The sequence below is a fragment of the Cajanus cajan genome, chromosome 5, assembly GCF_000230855.2.
Source record: "Cajanus cajan strain Asha chromosome 5, NIPB_CcT2T_4, whole genome shotgun sequence".
Classification (NCBI taxonomy): domain Eukaryota; kingdom Viridiplantae; phylum Streptophyta; class Magnoliopsida; order Fabales; family Fabaceae; genus Cajanus; species Cajanus cajan.
In genome coordinates, this window is record NC_138521.1 from 2,629,043 (window position 1) to 2,650,129 (window position 21,087).

The following is a 21,087-nucleotide window of genomic DNA, read 5'->3' on the forward strand; positions in this document are numbered from 1 at the left end:
TGAGGAATATACATAAAAAAATAACTAATACATTAAAAAATTAACAAGAAATTTATTCTAAAATAATTTTTCTTCGAACACCACCTATTAATTATTACAAGACGGAGAGAGTATATAACAAATTGTTTTATCTTAAAAAAGATAAAACTAGATACAAGGGGCTCTTCAGTAAGAAAATATTTTGATTCAACTAAATGGTAAAACCAAAGACTAAAAAACAAAACCGTTTCGTTCCGTTCTGCATGTTAAATGCTGCCCACAATACAACAGTACTATTAACCTCCATTTTACTGAATTCATCCAAAATTACATGTCATTTTGGCATCCTGTAGCAAAATTTTTACTTAATGTTTATACATGATGATGAATAAGCCAATAATAAATAGGAAAGATACAACATGCTCTCCCTATATGTATGTTGACTGGATGCAGGACCAGAAACCTAAATTCTGTAACTCTCCCAACGACCAAAATGATAACCTAAGACAATGGTGCAAGCTAATGAAGCCCTGTCTACCACCTCTCGGAAGAAGAAAAAAAGGGTGAACAAATTGAAAAAGTCAATCCTAAACCATAATTGAGGTAAAATTATACACATTTGCAAACCAAATAAATATCACAGATGGGATGGAGAAATCATGCAAAGAGAATACATCGGAATGACGTGTGTAGAGTTTGCCATAACCCGCACCAAAACTGTGACCTTTGTTGCTGCAAACTGCAACGCAGTCGTTTCTGGGAGTGTCAAATGCCATTTGGTTTTATAAGCATCCAAACTGGGTAGCTTGCATATCTCAGCCTCTCATGGATGTATTCGACCTTATCAGATAGTGAGATCTTTAAATGCCTCCAGTTTCCCGTTTGATTTGATGGAACCTACGTTTTGACTAACCACTGAATGGTTAGAACTCTCATTTTCAGAGTTCTTACGTAACTGATTGAAGGCCGAGTTGGGAGAGGCAGAGCTGTGGCTTCCCTCAAAGTATGTAGAATAAGGGTAGTACTCTGCACAACGCACTTTCCATCCTGCAAGAATATAGAAATAATCTCGTGATGCACTATTACAGAAATTTAAATATAAATACGAAATGGAATTGACAAATAAACCGAGAACACAACATTAAGGCATCACAGAATAGTGGCGAAAGATTAAAATAACTAAACGTTTTAGCAAACAATTCTCATCTCCTTTAACCCTTTTTTCCATAAAAAGATAAAAGAGAAAATTGTGTCTACTTCAGAGAGCAATTAGTAATCATTTAATCTTCAAGAGGCGAAAAACCTTAAGCATATAAAAGAACTCGATACACATTCGTGGAAATCACAAGTATCACGTACTAAAGTTACCATTTGCACTGCTCCTAATGGCCAACCAACAGAAAAACATATCACACAACCAAAAGTCACAGTTATACTTACTCAATGCAGCATCCTGATCAGCAAGAACTGTTCCAAGAAGCTTGTGAACTGCAATGCAGTCTTTTAGTTTCCATTCCCTGATTGGTCCAAGAGCTCCATTTCTAGCATAAGATATTAATGAAAGATTCGTTAATATCATTTCTGACATTTGAAAGCCAATAATGAATGTAGAGAAAAATAAATAAATAAACAAGCTTATAACTAGCATACAGAAACAAACAAGATTGACAAGAGTCCATAAATTATATGACAAGCCACATACATAAGCAGCACAAACTTAAAAAGAAGAAAAAAAGTTGTCACTTTATTTTTATGTCCTCATTGTAAATATTTTTATAATTGCTTTGTTGGTAATATACTACACTTTATTTGATCTAGTATGTCTTTGATTTTTGCATCTCGACCCTTGTTTCCATCACTGGAATAAAGAAAATATATTCAACAACCTTAATAAGATCAGCAAGACAGCCAGCACAAAACAAAAGAAAAAAAGACGGTTGGGATGATGAATTCCAGCAAGCTTTCTCAAATCAGGGTCTGCAAAGTTGTGTAATATAAAGAAAATGATTTCTTAGCCCAATACGTAACAGACATGACAGCACATGCATAAATCAGAAACACATTAAGGTAATGTTTGGCCAAGCCTTATGGAGCTTCTCTTTTTAAAAGGAGATGGTATGCCAAACAAATTTTCTGAAATATTCATAAAGAAAAGGAAAAAAAAAAAAAAAAAAAGCACTTTTTCTTCTCTCTCTTTGCTCTCCCTTTATTTTTATAACTGTTATTTTGAGCGTTAGCTTTAAAAGTGCTTTTAATCCAAAAATAAAAAAAAGAAACTCAAACATAGGCTAAACAAAGTAATAAACAAGAATATGTTGAATGTGCTTAATGGCGTCATGCTTGATATGTTGTAAAGCACTACCTGGGCACAATTTTATTTGTTGACTCCTCAATGAACTTAACAGCCTCAGACTTTCTGTTTGAATCCAAAATGTGCAAGATTTCGGCAAAAGCTGCTCGATGCATCAAAGAATCTGTAAACAGAGAAGCAAATTAAGAAATTTTCATAAAGAATCTTGAAAGATATGCATTGTCGTGTTAATAATAAGGTTCACTATGACCTTTATGATTTTCAAGGAAAGAGTTGTTTGCCTCAAACAGGGATTTCTCATGCAGCTGACTGAAAAAAAAACAGGCAAAGTGAAAATCAATCATATTATCATAATCATAAAATGAATAAAAGAATCAAAAACACCAGTCTCCAATAAGACAAACGGGAAAAATAAAGTAAAAACAGCTGAATTAAGAACCTAATATTTGGACGCTCAGCTTCTAAGACACTCCAAATCAGTTTCTCACTGTCAGTCACAGGAGCATTAATGGATCCCACTTTATGGAAGAACTTAATCTGCAACATATGGACGGAAATAAATCCCAACAGACAGGTTTTTCCTCCTTTTGGGTGTAATGCGTTGAGGAGGAAAGAAAAAATCACAACAATAATCAGGAAAATGATAATACATAAATTGGAAAACAGACCAGGAGTAGCTGGTACCAAATCCAATTGCACATATTTCTTTTTCTTTTTCTTATTACCTATATGTGCTATATGTTTTTCATGTACTTTATGATAAAAACAAAAAAGATTAAAGTATATCAATTATAAATATTGTTTATTATTATCATTATTAGTATTATTTCTATTACTATTATATTAAAAATGGCTTGTCGGCAATGATGAGATGACTGTATCACTGTATTATTTTTTTTATTTTAGTATGAAAAATATTACAATTGTAAATTTTCTAATCCCAATAACATGGAACTAATTTGTCCTTCAAAAGTGACACCATACCAAGCAACGATGAGAATCAGGGTGTTCAGCATCCAATCTCAGTAACTGCTTTACAGCCTACAAATCCACAGGCAAAGAAGAAAAGCACTTAATTAGCATTATAGTTCAAAATAATAAAGAAAAAAAAAAGTGTAATTACTTGAAAATGAACAAAACAATACCAGGTAAATGAAGTTACCAGGATCCTCATACCTGAAAGGCAAGCAAAATTTTTTGTTTCCTTGTATATAGTTCAAAAGAGAGCAAGTGTGTCTCCAATGAATCAGGGGAATTCTTCTGCAGCAGCTTCAAGTATTTAGTAGCTTCTGACAGTGGATCTTCAACCTACGTAAGAATAAAAACACAAGAAAAATGTTCATTTGTAAAATGAAATTGTCCAGAAACATTCTAACATTAAAATTGGCGTGTTTGATAAACCTGACACTAATATGCATTATACTGATTTTAACAACATTTTAGATGTCATGAACATATATTGTTTAATAAAAAAAACTCCATATGCTCAATATAGCATTTTAACTTGTCAAAGACCATATAAATTTATTTTTCTTGAAAGGAAATGTTATTTTAAAAGAACTACAGAGGAACACTATGAATGTTATTCAAATTTGCATAATGAATCCAATCATCCACCCAGAAGCTATGCAAGGGGTTTGCAACTCCATCCTCCTTAATCATAATGAGCAGAGATAAAATTATGTTCTTTATATTGTGTATTTCTAAACCCCTTTCATTTTTATAACCCATACACTTGGTCTCTTACTCCATCTTGTGATAATCTTAGATGGTGATAGGTTCTTTGCCATGACTCGAAATCCAAATATGCATGGTGACAACCACCAGAGGTAACCTATAATTACTCATCTTCTACACGAGCTCGTGGAGAAAAGTTATATTTTTAGAACTGTGAAATTTGAAAACAGCTAAATAAGAATCCCAATGACCACAGTTCAAATTACAAGGTTTTAGGTAAAGAGGGAGGGGAAGGAACTGAAGAGACTAAATAGAAATTGATATTAACTTGAAAAGATATGATCCATAACAAAGTGATACAAAACATAAAGCACTATCCCTTTTAGTAAAATACAACATCATAATCTTAACTAAATAAAGAAACAAATCATGAAATCTAAGGAAATATGAAACCAATGCTAAGAGATAATCTTAATGTGTAATATATTATAATAGACATTAAATGCATTAAAATTTAACCTGCAACAACTTCTCCCCATTTGGATCAGGATCAACAGGTTTTACATGCCGCTTCCCAGACTTTGATACCCCACTCGCACTTGATTCTTCATTCTTTTCTTCTGCCTCCTAAAAACAAAATAAAACAAGAGGATAAATACCTTTCCCACAGGCAGTTCCAAAGAAGATAGAGATAAACTGCAGTACTTTCTTGGCTCTTTCTGCCTTTCTCTGCTTTTGTCTCATTTTCTTCTTCTGTGAAGGAAGCAACTTTGACATGTTATCATCTTCCTCTGTTGTTGACTTTGGGGGAGAATCATGCAGCTTAATATAGCATCTGCAGCTCAAAGTGTTACATTCATAAGATCACAAACACAATATCAGAAGTCAGAAGTACATTGTTCAAGACATAAAACCATAAGCCCGCACCAAACTTGAAGTACATAAAAAATAATACTCTTGCACTCACAGATAACAACAAATAAAAATTAAATAGAATCAATCGCTAGTTTCCCAATACACATTGTACCTCATGTATGATTGAAGAACTTCTAACTCCTATAATCCAGTTAATCAAAGAACCAAACAATACAGCATAACTCATTCAGTATAGCAGTATACCAACAAAAAAATTATGATATTCACCTGATAGCACCAGCTGCTGCTTTATGAAAATATGCATGAGAGTGCAATTGGTCTTGAAATTTAAGCATTTCCACATAAGTACGTAGAGTCATTTTCCTTAAGCAGTATGAATGAAAATCAAATTGGTCCTCAGTAATATCAGCATAATGCTTCTCCACTGCTAAAAATTTCTTGAGAGCCCGTCCAAGATCACCCTGACGGAAATAGCTTTCACCCGATGCAAGCTCATACCTTACAAAGTAGATGTGTCACTAAGAAATTATATCACAATATTCATTTGATAGGGCAGAATATTAACATATCATTATATACCAACCACATGCACTGCATGTCATGAAGGTTATTGTGTTGATCCCCATCTTTTGTGAACAATACAGCAGTTTTTTCGGCCAAAGTCACCTTGGTATCAAAGGAATTATATAATAAAGCATAGTCAGAAAATGAAAATAATAAAACCACACAAATTACAACGCCTGTGTGGTACAAATCCAAATATAATCAAAAGATAGATAAAAACCTGATCAGCTTGCAGCATGCGCTTCACACATTCACTATTAACATATCGATCAGCAAGATCCATACACCTAGCTTCATCTGCAAATGCAGCAGCAGCAACCAAATCACCAGCATGCTTCAGTATCCGACTCTGTTTTACAAAAGACAAGTAACAATCTTTTAATTTTGCTAGACTGTTGAGGATAGCACCCATAATTCCAAAATCAGTATCATACATGACTAGCCACAAAGTTTAGCTTGGCTCACACATTACTTAATTATCTAACTTGTTTTATATTTTAATAATACCTATTTTAACCCCTTAGCATAACAAAGCTTCATTTGGAATATTGGACAAGTTTTCCCAAATTCCTTGACATGTACTCATGTTATGTGGTGAACATGGTATGAACCATGGTAAACAGAAGCATACTGTTTAATCAGGTTTTCAATGATGACAGTTCAGATTTAGGAATGCCAGTAAAATTGGCAGTGCCATAAAAAGATAAATCATCAAAACTGACATGATGATGTTAATTTATACAAAACTGACAAGTGATTATATTATACAAGTGATATGATATTGAAAATTGAACCCTATTCTATCCAGTACGTATTCTCAATTCTATCCAGTACGTATTCTCAATTCTATCCAGTATGTATTCTCACTTTCTCTTGAAACTCTGTATGTTTGAATACCAGTTAAAAACTACGTTCAACAGAAAAATATGTGTTCCAATGCAAAAAAAAGCAAAAGCTTATGAGTGTAACTTTTTTTCAACCCAGTTGAATTCAATTTCAACTAATTCCCATACACACCCTAAATCTTCAAAATAATGTTACACATCAAATAATTTGATAATATAGCCCTTTTAGCAAGCATTTAAGGACATTATTATAATGATATCCCTATTTTCTCAAATTACAATAGAATTAAAGTGATTCCTTATGCCACATAATTTTTTTAGTATTTAAAAACCATTGTTGTACAGAACACCATCTTGTCATTTTACCAAGGAGGAAATAAACAAATATCAGGCACTTGACCATTCTAAAATGAATTAGGCAACATGTTAGAAAATGCAAGGTCAAAGTGGGCAAATTAAAAAATGCTACTTTATACAGAAACAAAAATTTGAAGGTTCCTTTAAATTGTGTAACTAAGCTCACTAGATGTGAAAATCTCAAAATGATCAATGGTTTACATGCATTCTCACTTATCAGTGTTCTGAGCAAATTATTTGTAATGTGAAAATGAAATTCTTAAAAGTTAATCAGCCCAAACCAGACTTTAGTGATATTCTAATAATTAGGAATACAAAGCATTATGATATAACAAAAGGACTACAAAGAAATTAAGAGAAGTGTTTATAACCCTAACCAAACCTTGACAGAATAAAGATCAATGACCGTAGGTGTATGTTCTATAGCTTCATCAATTTTAGAAAGAGAAATTTCGTATTGGCCACGCCTGTCATAATGCTGCACCAGTACAAATTCTCTTAGTGAAAGGGGATAATGAATCTAAAAATCAAAAGAATAGTCACCCACCTGAGCCAATAAAAACAAAGTCCACATAAGAGTTGAAGGGGGTTCTTTTTCCACCCTGTAAAACAATAACAGTCATTAGCTATATAACACAAGAAAAGAATTCCCAGTGCCAATTATAACGCTATTTTCCATGTCATGGCCTCTTAGGTATGGATGTTTTTAGGGTTTCATTTTAATGCTTTGCTTATAGTTGTTCCAAGGGAATTCCGATTACTGATCTGCAAAGTTATCAGACAGATGTGTTTGGCTTGAAGTTTTCTTCTCTTCATTCAAGACTTAACCAAGAGAGAGGTCCAAAATAACATTGCAATGTATGAATACTTCACTCCATTCATGTGTTACAACACAAAAGTTAACAAATATTTTACCTTCCAGGATATTGGCCTGACATCCTAATTGAATGCTCCAACTCAAGAATAAGTTGTTCCAAAATGTCCGCCTGGACAAAGTTTAAGAAAAAGAAAACAATCAAAGTCCACAAAATCAGTAACGCGCAGCATCATAATCATAATATATATAATAATGGGGAAAAATCAATCAGAAGACACTCAAACTCTCAATAATAGAAATATAAGTGACAAAACTGACCTTCCCAGGGTGATTGTACAGAGATGATAGATCAGAGAATAGAGATGGCACTCCCTAGTAGTAACAACACCAAAAGAAATCACAATCAATTTTAAAACAACTACACTAGGCATAATAGAATATAAAAAGGAACTTTGTAAACCTTGGTTAGGAGAGGCCTAATATAATTGTCAGCTGCTTCTCGAAATTTGTCACCTTGTAGAAAATCTAGTGGTATTCTCTGGCAAACAAAAAGATCAAATTAAGAATGAATTTCACTAAAAAAATGAGCATTCCAACAATAACACACATGTTGATAAGAAATATACAAATCAAATACCAAAACAAGGATTATTTCATTAGGATGCATTTTACAGAATTGCTATAAAAGGGGGAAATGTGCATTTTATGTCTTACATAGATGACATGGCAGAAATATTAGTTAAGTGGTTTTGTGATATATGAAGGCAAGATATTAAAAAACAAGTATAAATAACTACAAAAACAATACACATCATTACCTTAACAGCAGAAGACCACTTGTATTGTTGTGCAAGTGTTTTGTACAATGAATCTAACTGATCTATTTGATCATGAGAGTACTGGCCATCTTCTAAATATAATCCAACACACTTTTGGAGACCTTCATAGTATCTGAATAGTAACATGAATCGTGAACAAAAATTCAGTTTCAACAAATATAGTAGACAAAATCAGCAAATATCATATACACAAAAATACACTGTATCAAACCAAACAAAGCCAAATGCAACAAAAATTAAAAGCAATTATGCAACTGAACCAAAACATCCCCTCATCTCATCCTTTTACACCGGTGGCTAATGAAAAAGATAATTTCTCTAAAAATTAGGACAACATGTACATTGTTTATCCTATTAAGAGAATAAATATATTTTTTGAATGAAGTTTCACAGCATAGATAAACAAAAAATAATCAAGATAAAAAGTTATGACTAGCAAAACAAAAAATATACATTATTTAGGTGTTATCTGATAAATGGAGGGTAAGTAAAGACACAGTAATGACAAAATATAATGAAACAATCATAAATAAATGCATTCATCTCCGTCTCAACATTTGAAACACCATGAGTAGTATAAAATGGAACTTTTGTGTATAGAACAATTTTATTGAAAGCCTAAAAGGGTGCAGAAGAAAAACAATAACAGCTGGGAAAAACCCATAAAACACACCAGAAAGGGACTAATCAATTGAGACACTCAAACCTAAAATATAAAGAGATCACCTATAATTATCAGGATTCATGGAAAGTAATGCCCGGTACAAAGCTTCGCCTTCTTCTAAGTGACCAAGCTTTACTAGAAGTGAAACTTCTTGTTCTTTGAATGCAAGTTTATCAACCTAGAAAGACATTATCATAATGGAGTTATATATCATGTATTAGTTACATTCATCAAATTAACCTGATAAATAATACATTAAAAGCATACATACAATTTTAGATTCTTTTTTGTGCAACTCCTCCAGAGCTCTCTCAAGAAATCCACATTCCTCTAACAATGAGTTCTGGGCAATAATAATTGGTGCAGAGAAACACCATGACAGGGGAAAATAATATTAGCAGTCAAACCATGGAAAGATCTCATTTTTGAACATTCAGCAGTAGAATTGACAGCAAAAAGACTCATTCAACAAAATGTAATTTGACTAGAATCATATCTTTATCAAAATATTAAATTTTGGTATCAAAGTAAGTTTAAAAAAATCCATTTAATTTATAAAGCCATAGTGGATTGGTATCATTACCATATAAAAGAGCATCACCTAAAAGAAAAAACTCATTTCAATTACACTAACCCTACCAAGGGTCAGATCATTATCTAATTGATAGAAGCTTCAAAGTATGATGAACACCAACACCACAAAGGGATCAACCCGAGAATTATTAATGAGTATTATAATTTAATCCACCTGCAGTTCAGGTTATGTGAATAAAGTAACTTGTGTACAACTATGCCATTTTCCAGTCACAATGCCTCAGAGTAGTCACCAATACCAAGACATTTACTGGACAGTGACTCCCATAACTGTTGGACATTTTTAAATAGGCCATTTTTTTGGACCAAGGGTTGACCCAGTCAGGTGGACAGTTCACTATATTGCCAGTCCAACAATCCAGTAAGACAGCCACCCAAAACATTCATAAAACCATCCAGATCACTGGGTTTGGCAGAGAAAAGGTCAATTGTGTCTAAACAGTCCTTCAACAATGACTTCAAAATCACAAGATTCTCTCATACAGTTTTGAAGCAAATATTAGCAGTTAGTAACATGTAAAATTTTTATACATAAAAGTTAAACCAAAATAATAAAAATAATAATAGTAATAATAATTAGCCAATTTAAATTTTCATGAATACAAAAAGCTAATTAAAGTAAAAGTTACATCAAGAACCTAATATCAGAATAAGCATCAGGCATTAAATAAGAAACAACTGCAAACACATTGCCAGAGAAAAACCTTGTATAAAAGCATTTCCCCATGCTCACACCGTTCATTATCTGGAGGATAATCATCTTCCAAGGTTCCTTCATACGCTTCCAAAATTTCAACTGCTTTAGATGCACTGGTACACATTCAAAAGGTCAGTATTACAAACTACAAAAAACATTTATAATAATAGCAATACAGGAGTAACACATGATACAAAGATTCAAGGTATAGCAATGAGAAACAAAGGGTCTATTTGGTATAAAGGAATGGAGGGGAGAGATTTTAATGGAAGGGAGGGGAAGGGGTTAGAAATTATGTTTGGTTAAGAGTAAGGGAGGGAAGGAATTTTAATGGAGGGATAATGAGGTAGCTTTTTTCTTGTTTGGTTCACAAGGGAAAGAAAAGGAATTTAAAAACTAATTTACCATTGTACCCTTACAATTTTAAATTTAAAAACATAAGAATATTTTAAATACTATACTAAATATGTTTTAAATCCTCTCCCCTCCATTTCCATCCAACCAAACAGTGTAAAGGAAATGTGGGCCCTTTTGAGTAAACATACCATGTAATTGGTTCCCAGGGAAACAAATATTCTCCAACCAGTTCCTCAAACCAAACACAACAACTTCATTTTTTATGCATTTTTTTACTTAAAGAAAATTCCCCCAATTCATTAACATAATTAATGGGGAAAAACATATTATTAAGTATCAGAATCTAGTTTTGGATACACGTCATCACAGTAAAACTGATCACTACATTCCAATACCAGATTTAGAAAAATGCAAACTCGTACAATTAGTGACTGGTGAGAATGCCACAACTAATACTTATGAACAATGTAAGCTTCAATATTTATGTATTAACTTAGCAACAAGTAGAGAGCTCAAGATCATATCTTTGTGGATCCTGTTAGGATATAAAGAAAGAGAAATAGTATTTGACAACCAGTTAATAGCTCACATGGCACATTCTATTATTTAAGATAATGATGTGCTTGTTAATGTGGGTTCTACCCCACCCCTGGTCCCTCTCCCTATCTTAGGTCCGTAGAGCCATCTACATAATCTAAAAATAACCAAACTAATGTCATGCTGCAAAGAATCAGACAATTGCTAATTACAATTTTTATAAGAAAATAAGGGGGAGAAGAAAATATAGTAGGGTTGAACTTCAAATTGCATATATTGTATCAAGGACATAAACAATACAGAGGAAGCACACACACACACACACAAAGGAAAAAGATTTGAGACCAATGACTGTCACCATTTGGGGAGAAAATAATTCAATATAAATCCAAGTCATACTTAGAGTTCAAATGATGGGCAACAGAGAATCCAATCCAGTTCATGCGATGATTTGGCTTCAAAGTCAAAAGTTGTTGTCTTGTCTCAACAAAGCCTGTTAAATCTCGCATTTGTGCCTGAGTGAAGAGTAAAAGACACCATAATGAGTAGAACAATTAAATCATAAAATAATTCACTGAAGATATACTCATATGCTGATATGCATATATTTTTAATGAAAAGCAATAGATACATGGTACAATAGTACAGCATAGAACATTTATGTGTAGCAGTTCATGGCAAGGGAAAGATAATATTGTATTAAATTTAAATAAACTGATCATTACAATAACATAGGATGTTCCCAGTAGAAGCTGAAGCTTAGGGATATTAGAACACCTTCCAAGTCAATTTAACTCAGAAAAGTAACATTTTGTTCATTTAACTTCTTCTAAAAGAGTATTTGCAGAAAATATTATCAGATAGTAGATTAATGAATATGCGCTCAAGCTTTCTTAAAATATTCAATAACAGGCAGGGATGGATCTGCTACATGGGGTTTAGGAGCAACTGCCCCCAGAAACTTCTAAGTTTTTCTTAATATAATATAATTGTATAACTACAAATTGCTCCTGAAATTTGAAATGCAGCATAAAAACTCAATACATACTACGAATATTGCCCCACAAATTTACGTATATGAGTATTACCCCCATAACAAAATTTCTGGATCCATCATTGATTGCAGGCAAGACACAGTGCATGTTTGGAATTCATTTTGAACTCAAATTAACATGAATTCATGGGTGAACGTGGATCAAAAAAATCACATATAAACACACACAAAGACACTCTTAGTGAACTTTTAACCCATGATACAAATATACACAAGCTCCTTGCATGAATGGTAGATACATTAGACCAAGAAGATTATTAGTCACCTAAAAATCCTAAAAATCTGTCAACATTTGAAAATAATAATATTAGCTCAAATTGTTATATTACTAATAAAACTGCAAAAAATTATATTAACTTTTATCTTATTTGTGTTTGATATTAAATTTTACCCAATTCCCCTTTTTTTATTGCAAAAAAGAATAATTTGGACCGCACCTTCGTTTTGCATCCCATATCTGTATATCTGATTCATACATTCTGATATCTCATGGATACGTGTCCTAGGAGTATCCATGATAATTTTGTTTAAAATAAATTTCTGATACAATGTGATACTTATATTTTTGATACAAACAAGATTGGCAGATACTTCTAACCTCATACACTCTTGGATAACATCATCAAATAGTTTACCTCCTCCTGCTTAAGCAAGTCGTTTTCTATAAATCAGTGAATCACACTTAGAATGTTATCAAACAGAGAAAGAGACTCTTAAACAAGGTTGTGTGATTATAAAGGTTAAGGAATGCATTCCTCTTTTGCATCCTTTTTAACAAATATATTATTAAAAACATATTCTTGATTTGAAATTTTTAATAATATCTTAAACGTATCATATCTTATATTTTCAATAATTAATGTATTGTCGTATTGGGATATGATCTTGTATCGTATCCGTGTATCATAGATTGCAGCATAAAGGCTCATTTAGAGTAGAGGGGTGATTTCCAAGGTTCTCAAGCAAAAATGGGCATGAATTTGATGTTTATACATGTGCAGACCTTCGACACACCCTTGCAGACCCTCAACACACCAAACAACAAAGAAGCCTTATCCCACTAGATGAGATCAATTACATAATCGCACAATGCCATTTGGCATAGTTAAAAACCAAATCTTCAGCTAAATTATTTACCATGAGATTTCTGCTGATGCCATCCTCCAAAGTCATTTTTGTCTCTTTCTCCTACATTTCACAGGACTTTCATGCATTTACTCTTCTGACTGGTCCCTCTTGTGGTCTTCTTTGTATGTGTCCAAACCACCTTAACCAATTTTCGGTCATCTTTTTCCTTAGTAAGTGTTACACCAATCATTTCTCACATACAATCATTATGCAATATTGCCAAATATCGGTTATAATGTCATTATAACATAATAACATGGCGATTTAGGGCTCCAACGCCATTCAACATCTGTTTTATGACGTTTTATGGTGGCATTCGCCATTTCTGTTATGGCGCCTGCCATGGCCATGGCACAATCAATCATGGCGTTTTTTTCTTTTAAAAAACCCATTTTTTTGGGCTTCAACCTAGGCCCAAATACATAGTCAACCCTTATTTTTTTTGTTTGACTCACTTCTCTACAAAGTCACAAATGCTCTGTAGTTGAAGAGGTCATACGACGTTGCTGTCCTAGGTTCCTAAACCTCCATTCAACTTCAACAACCACTCTTTGATCACCTTTGTGGCCAGCAACCTAAACTGTGATGGCCCCACACTCCAGCAAACAACTCTAGCAAACATCTTTGACAAACACAGCAACAAGTTTTTTTTTGTGTTTTTTATCCTACTTCTTCCTTCAACTATTCTTCATATGTGTCTGTTAATGCCAGTCTTTTTATTCACTTTTTCTTTTCTACTTCTTCAACCATCTTCATCTGCATTCATGAATTTATTTATTTTTTTACATTTTTTTTTCTTTCTATATTTTTTATCTTTCTTCAACCACTCTTGTTGTCTTCCTACTTTTTTGTTGTGTTTTAATCAATTATGTTTTGAGACTTTAATGAATTATGCTATTGTTGTTTTGATATTTATTTTTGCTGCTTATATATATATATAGGGAACGTATCAGGTGAGAGGATATTTTATTGTGAGAGATGAGGATTAAAATATAATTCTTAGATTAATTTAACGAATCAGATTAAATTAGATAATTAAATCCCTAATCACCCAATATTTCTCTGTTCCTTCCTTTGTTACTCCCTCTTTTTCTCTCCACGGCCTCCTCCTTTCTATTCTCTCATCTCCTCCCTTCTAGTCAACATCCATCATTAGCAAAAGCCTACAAGGTATGCTTACGTCTCTTCTTATGTCACTGTGTATTCTTGCATATCGGTACATGTATGGGGCCATCGAAATTCATCCGGGGATATTTTGCTGAAAATAAAGGGAAGTCATGAAGGTGTTGAAAACATTGTCAAAAAGTTTAAAGCCATGTCCATGGATTGTAAAGTCAAAAGGAAAGGAACAATATTTTGGATTGGTATTCTGGAAGCAATTCAACTTGGTTCTGGAAATTGGTTGACCCATATATTATAGAAGACAAAGATTTTCCTGAAGCAGGTGACAAGACAAAGGAGCAAGATGCGATGGAAACTGAAGATATTAACTTTAATAGTGATTCAGTCGAATGAAAAAGGCTGATAATGGTCGTGGTTGGAGAAGGTTTTTAAGGAGTTTTTCTAGCCAGATTGTGCTATACACCTGTTTCTAGAACTTGTTTGATTTTTGTACTTCTACAGATTCTTTTACTGAAGTCACTGTAATACTTCCACGAATTCTTTTACTGAAGTCACTGCAATAGTTGCAATAGTCCCAGAATAGCAATCCAATTATCTAATTCAGAGGAAGGATTAGAGAAGTAATAATATAATTTAATCTGATTCGTTAAATTAATCTAAGGATTATATTTTAACCCTCTCATCTCTCACAATAAAATATCGTCTCACCTGATACGCTCCCTATACACACACACACACATATATATATATTTATTGCCTGCCATGGCGTCCAGCATAGCCTGTCATGTTGTCTGCCATAAGTTTATAAAGGATTTTCAACTCACTGCTATAGACCGTTATTCGTTATCAAAAACCTTGTCATTATGTATCCCTGTCTTTGTATGGCCACACATCCATCATAGCATTTTCATCTCAACATATATATATATATATATATATATATATATATATATATAGCCAGCCATGGCGTCCAGCATAGCCTGTCATGTTGTCTGCCATAAGTTTATAAAGGATTTTCTACTCACTGCTATAGACCGATATTCGTTATCAAAAACCTTGTCATTATGTATCCCTGTCTTTGTATGGCCACACATCCATCTTAGCATTTTCATCTCAACACACCCATACACACTTAATTGTCTATATATTCTTGATATGAGCAAGCCACTAAGAACCACAATATTATAAGAACACACCCATGTAACATAATTAGCATGCTACACTAGACTAGGCTAGGCTTCATACCCTAAGTCATAAATACCTCTTTTTAAAGATTTTGAGTAAGCTTCTTGCATTCTTCCATTTTTTAACACCATAAAATACTTTCTCACGTGCTTTTGTATCAGAGCTAAGGCAATACTAAGTACATTCCCAAAATTGTAACAGATTAATCCTAGAGGAGAGCTAGCAACACACTCCTCATAACACTCACTCTCATTGATTAGAATTTATTGAAAACTACAAAATCAGGAAAAAAAGAGAGAGAGAGAGAGAGAGTCATTAAATAGGGTGTGGATCCCACCAAATTTTGTGTTTTCCAATAAATTTCAACCAATTATGAAGAGTATGTTTAAGAGTGTGTCAAAGAGTGTGTCAAAGAGTGTGTTGCTAGCATTTCTCTTAATCCCAAAGGTTTTCAAGATTTGTGGAGCAAGAAATCAACCTCTTTCTCAAGATCAGAGCATTTTTCTAGGCAAAAAGGGGTTTCTTTATATTATTTTCCCATCAATAGTTAAGGATTATACCTCTATATATGATTTTGGGTTTTTCTCATTGGTTAGAATTTATTAGATACTACAAAATCAAGAGAGTCATTAAATAGGGTGTAGGTCCCACCAAAAACTATTTTCCCAATAAATTTCAACCGATTATAAAGAGTGTGTTACTAGCATTTCTCTTAATCCCAAAGGTTTCTAAGATTTGTGGAGCAAGAAATAGACCTCTTTCTCAAGATTAGAGCGTGTTCTAGGCAAAAAGGGTTTCTTTACATTATTTTCTTATCATTAGTTTAGGATTATGCCTCTATCTATGATTTTGGTTCTTGTAATCTTGTTTTTGGATTTCTTTGTTATTATCAGTGGCTACAGGCATAATTAAGGTCATGGCGGAATCATGTTTTGACCTTCAATGATTTCCTATTTAATATAACATTTTTTTAGTTGTTTAATGCTTTCCTTGTTTGTTGCCTTCTATGATCATTGCGAATAATAAGTGAAGAAAAATAATATTAACATTGTACGATCATAGGGTGTTTAATAGATTAAGAACAATTAATTGGCAATTAAATAGAACTAGAAGCAAACATTGGTCAAATTGGATCATGTTTGGGGAAATTTTGGACCTGAACCGAATGGTTTTGTTGGGTTGAATTATCGGAATAAATATTTCAGAAAACATATAAACAAAATGGATAAAATTATAAATAAAACACAAAAAAAAATAGGAGAAAACTAAAGTAAAGACTATAAAAATCGATAGAAAATAGATATCATCTCTTAAAAGTTAGATTTAAAAAAGAAAATAAATAAAATTGAAGATTAAGAGTAACTAAATATTATGTGTCTCCTATATTCTTAAGATGATTGGGTCGGGTCAGGTACAAGATTCTCAAACTAACTTCGGCTTCATACTTCCCAACCTGTCAACCCAATCCAATCTTGTACTTTTAGCCCAAGTCGACCCAACCCATGATAACTCTTAAATAGAGCAAAGGTCATAGAGAAATTGGATAATATCTTAGTAATAGCATAAGAGGTTCCAAACTCCTTGGTTTAATCCATAATTGAATTCTTACTTGATATAATGTATTCATGTGAAACTTTGACTCTTTGGTTGCTCTCCTTATTTTTGTTTGTTATCTTGTTAGACTATTTTCTTTCTCAATCACAACTTTTTCATTTGCATTGCCCAAGAAATTAAGAATTTGATTATGCCTAATACATGTCAGCAATCCCTAAAGAATGATATTTTGTATTCCTTTTTTATACTCCTATATTACTTCTCAATGGCCACGTACCCAGGAAATCACGCAATAACAGCACAAGCAAGGCTTGTAATTTTTGCCCTTTTTAACAGTTGGACTTGTGCTACAGAAAGCATGGGATGTTTGGACAACTTTCACCTCGTTGGAAAAAACAAGCTTACATCAAAATCAAACCACTCCCTTTTCATTCAAAGGAAGAAAGTATACAAGACACTCAAATGATTATCAGTCCAACAAGCTTGGACACTAATTAAACTTGAGTGCAAGTAAATTCAAGAGCTTCCAGACACAATTTCCTGATAAGGCTATTTCATACGGCCTAATCAAGGGTTTACTTATGTCAATAGGACTTACTCACACCAATTTATTTTAGTTGAGCTTTGCACTTCAAAACAACAAGTTAAGGAAATCTACTCATTCACCAACAAACAGTTATCTCCTAGCATCTCCAGCTTTGGCAGATGATTGAGATTTAAAATGTCAATATGAGAATTGTTTTGAAATTCAAAGATCCAAACAGTGCAGTGCAGGGTATTTGGAGGACTTCATTATTATTTTTTACAGATTTCTTGTTCATCTAGGAATAGTTCTTGGAATATTCAGGCCGGTTGAAATTAGAATTTCAAATTTATGTGACCAACCATATCTTTAGAATCATTTCCATGCAACCCATCTGTTACTTTTTCGTTTGGTGGCATGTTTCATATGATATGACTTGTGGGCAAAACCTACCCTACCCATTCAGTGTGCAGATTACAATCAATTGACAGAAAGTCCATGTTATGGCCAGACAACTGAACAAACAGTTTATGGAATTTTTTCTCTCTGTTATTAATAAATAATAAAGGCATACACCCATTATATATTGCTTTTCTTTGTGCACTTCAAATGCTGAAGGGAAAGTAGAGAGACCAGAAGGATATTATAATTCACCTTTCCCCTCAATCCAGCATAAGTTAAATGCCAGAAATACTGCGTAAGTACTCTACACTTAATTTGAATTGCAGCAGAAAAACATCAAAACCAAGTTTGATTGGTGTATTTCCTGTTTTCATTTTCAGTTAAAACAAAAACAAAGTAGAAAACGTTTTTGGTTGTGTTTTGATAAAATAAACATATTTCTCAGAATAGGGACAGAAATGTGACGACAACAAATAATCATTCCCAGATTTTCAAACTCAATTTCAGAGTCTGGCAGAAAGTAGATACAACTATGACAACTTGGTAACTAAAATAAAAACTAAACCAACCAAACATATTTTCTAAAATTTGAAAATGGGAGTTGTTTCTAGGAAATGAAAATAGATGACAAAAAAAATGTTTCCACTTGTTAAATAGACTAACATTATGATTTCAAGCTTGTTTTTTGTGCCAGCATAAAGACTAACATCCAAGTTAACTCTACTGATATATAGAGAAGTAAATAAAAGCAAATGCATTTAAGATGCTACCTGAAGGAGTGATAGGTCACGAAGAATTTCAATATTGTCAGGATCTATTTTCAGTGCATTTCGGTAGCACTTGATTGCCTCCCGGTATTCTCTGTCTGATCGATAAAGGAGACCATAAACATGCCAGCAAACATGACTTTTAAGGTCATTCTGTTCAAGAACAAAGACCAAAGCTGGATCATCTGACAGACAACAATTGTAAGATAAATTATGCAGAATCAAAGACCAAAAACAAACCTTTAATCCTTGTCGAACAAGTTCATATGCTTCAGACTTACGATCCATGCAATTTAATGTCAAACCCTTCATCGATAAAGTTTCTATCATCAAGAAAAAGGAACAGACACAAATAAAAATTATGACCAATATAAGCAAAACATGCTGCAAACAAGAAATAGAATAGATAGAAAGGGAAGGTTTAGGGGGAGGTTGGCTAACATTGCATGACTTACTTAAGGAATTAAGAAGGGAATAAATGACTCCTGGCATAAGGGAAAGTTTAGACAATAATCACCAAAAATAAAAGTATACCTCCATGATCTGGAAATTTTTTCAAAATGGCATCAGCTGCTTTGAGGCCCTTCTTATATTGTTTGGTTTCATATGATTTCTGCATCAACAAGAATAATGATTAATAACCTCCTATTCAAAATTATCCACCACCACAAAAAAAAAAAAAAAAATTATCTCACTCACATAGATATCCTAATGATAATATAATGAAATTTTAATTACAATAGTTTGTGAGCAATAAATGGATTTATTCACGCAGAGAAAACTAAATCTTAAAAGAAAACCTACTATAAAGAACAAGAACGATGCCAAGCGTATTCAAAGCAAGGGAATAATCCACTTCAACTCCCTTTGTCTTTTCTGTCCTAATTCCTTAAAGATAAAATAACCATTTCCAAATTTTATGGTTACTACTATTCACAGCATGGGCAACTGATTAAGTCAGGTAGCCAGCACACATACACATTGGTAAAAGCAACCATATCCAGAGTCATATTTCCCAACCTGCCCTAATCCCTTGAAAACCCAATACTCTCTATAAGAACTTACAAACGGGAGAAAAATACTACATAATTTAACTGAACATCCCAACTATTCCCAATTTTCCATCTTTTAAACTTCTGGCATCGAAAAAAACGGGTTCCTAGGGAAAACAAAGAGCACAGAAGACAGAAGGCAACAAGCTTAAAGTCGAAAGTAGCAAATCATGAATTCCCCAGAATACATCAGAAACTGTAACAACAATATTGAAACGAAGATCCCTAACTGTCCTTCTTCGGGATTCCTATAGATTCTGAGTAATCGAGCATAGCGTGAGGCGGTGCTTGCATGAGAAAACATAAGAGAATCTAGGGTTTTGAGAATCTGACAAGCAGGAGACAGTGATTAAAGTTGCGTGGAGGTAAGAGAGAAAAGAGATAGCGAATCGAAACTTACGACAATAAGCTTGAAGAGGTTAGCCTCCTTGGGGGGAAGAGAAGCACCCATTGGTGTTGGTGTTGGTGTTGGTGTTGCAGAGAGTGATGGAAGTGGGAGATTCGATAGAGAATGAAATTAAATGATAGATAGATAGATAGGGTCACGACGCACGAGATAGAGAAAAAGAGAGAGAGAGAGAGAGAGAGAGAGAATAGGGTGGCGTTTTCTGAGCTGCAAAGCAAATGCAATTGCAAGGCAACCCTACTGTCAACACGAAACAAGGAAAGTGTGCGCTTATGTACTACTACTCTCTGTCTCTATTCCTCCATCAAATTACCTCAATACCACCAGACACAGTTTTTATTATATTTACGTAATTCATTTTTAAAAATACATAAATTATAATCCTCTTTCCACCTCAATTTTTATCTTCAAATCACTTGTAATAATATGATAAAAACATAAAAATCAAATATTAAATATTAACTTATGCCACTTCTCTGTAGCCCAACCTGGGCCCAGTCCAAGGTGACGCTGAGATGAAGGTGGCCCATCAACACTTGGGCTATTATGTATTGGATGTATATCTATTACGAAGTTCACTTCACACTCATCGCAAAATGTAATTAACTACAAGGCCCAGGCCCAACAAATGATAATAGTACATAATGTGCTTAAAGTAACAATAATATATATAAAATCAATACACATGCTCACTTTATCTTTCCCCGCCTTCATTTATTTTCGTATAGGCTAAGAATACAAATCACGTTTGATATTTCATTTTTTCCTTCTGATATATTA

At 33.3% G+C, this 21,087-nt stretch overlaps 1 protein-coding gene across 1 annotated transcript; it reads right to left on the reverse strand.

Annotated features, from left to right (window-relative positions):
- Nucleotides 1-164: 164 nt before the first annotated feature.
- On the reverse strand, nt 165-20,568 carry LOC109816522 (N-terminal acetyltransferase A complex auxiliary subunit NAA15). The gene is made up of 26 exons (XM_020381569.3): nt 20,302-20,568; nt 19,384-19,462; nt 19,090-19,172; nt 18,853-19,002; nt 11,514-11,629; nt 10,228-10,333; nt 9,201-9,272; nt 8,992-9,107; nt 8,245-8,377; nt 7,887-7,964; nt 7,745-7,798; nt 7,525-7,595; nt 7,157-7,211; nt 6,992-7,087; nt 5,628-5,756; nt 5,427-5,509; nt 5,111-5,341; nt 4,673-4,802; nt 4,487-4,594; nt 3,467-3,598; nt 3,275-3,331; nt 2,730-2,827; nt 2,541-2,599; nt 2,342-2,453; nt 1,420-1,520; nt 165-1,026 (listed from the first exon to the last, which is right to left on the reverse strand). Exons 1-26 carry the CDS (start codon nt 20,350-20,352, stop codon nt 824-826), a joined length of 2,703 nt encoding a protein of 900 aa, XP_020237158.1. The 5' UTR covers nt 20,353-20,568; the 3' UTR covers nt 165-823.
- Nucleotides 20,569-21,087: the final 519 nt, after the last annotated feature.

Coding starts and splice junctions, on each gene's coding strand:
- LOC109816522 (XM_020381569.3), bottom strand. CDS start 20,352: ATGGGTGCTTCTCTTCCCCCCAAGGAGGCTAACCTCTTCAAGCTTATT. Junction 7,212..7,524: donor TCAGGCCAATATCCTGGAAG/GTAAAATATTTG, acceptor ATTGTTTTACAG/GGTGGAAAAAGAACCCCCTT. Junction 2,600..2,729: donor GCTGAGCGTCCAAATATTAG/GTTCTTAATTCA, acceptor TTTTTTTTTCAG/TCAGCTGCATGAGAAATCCC.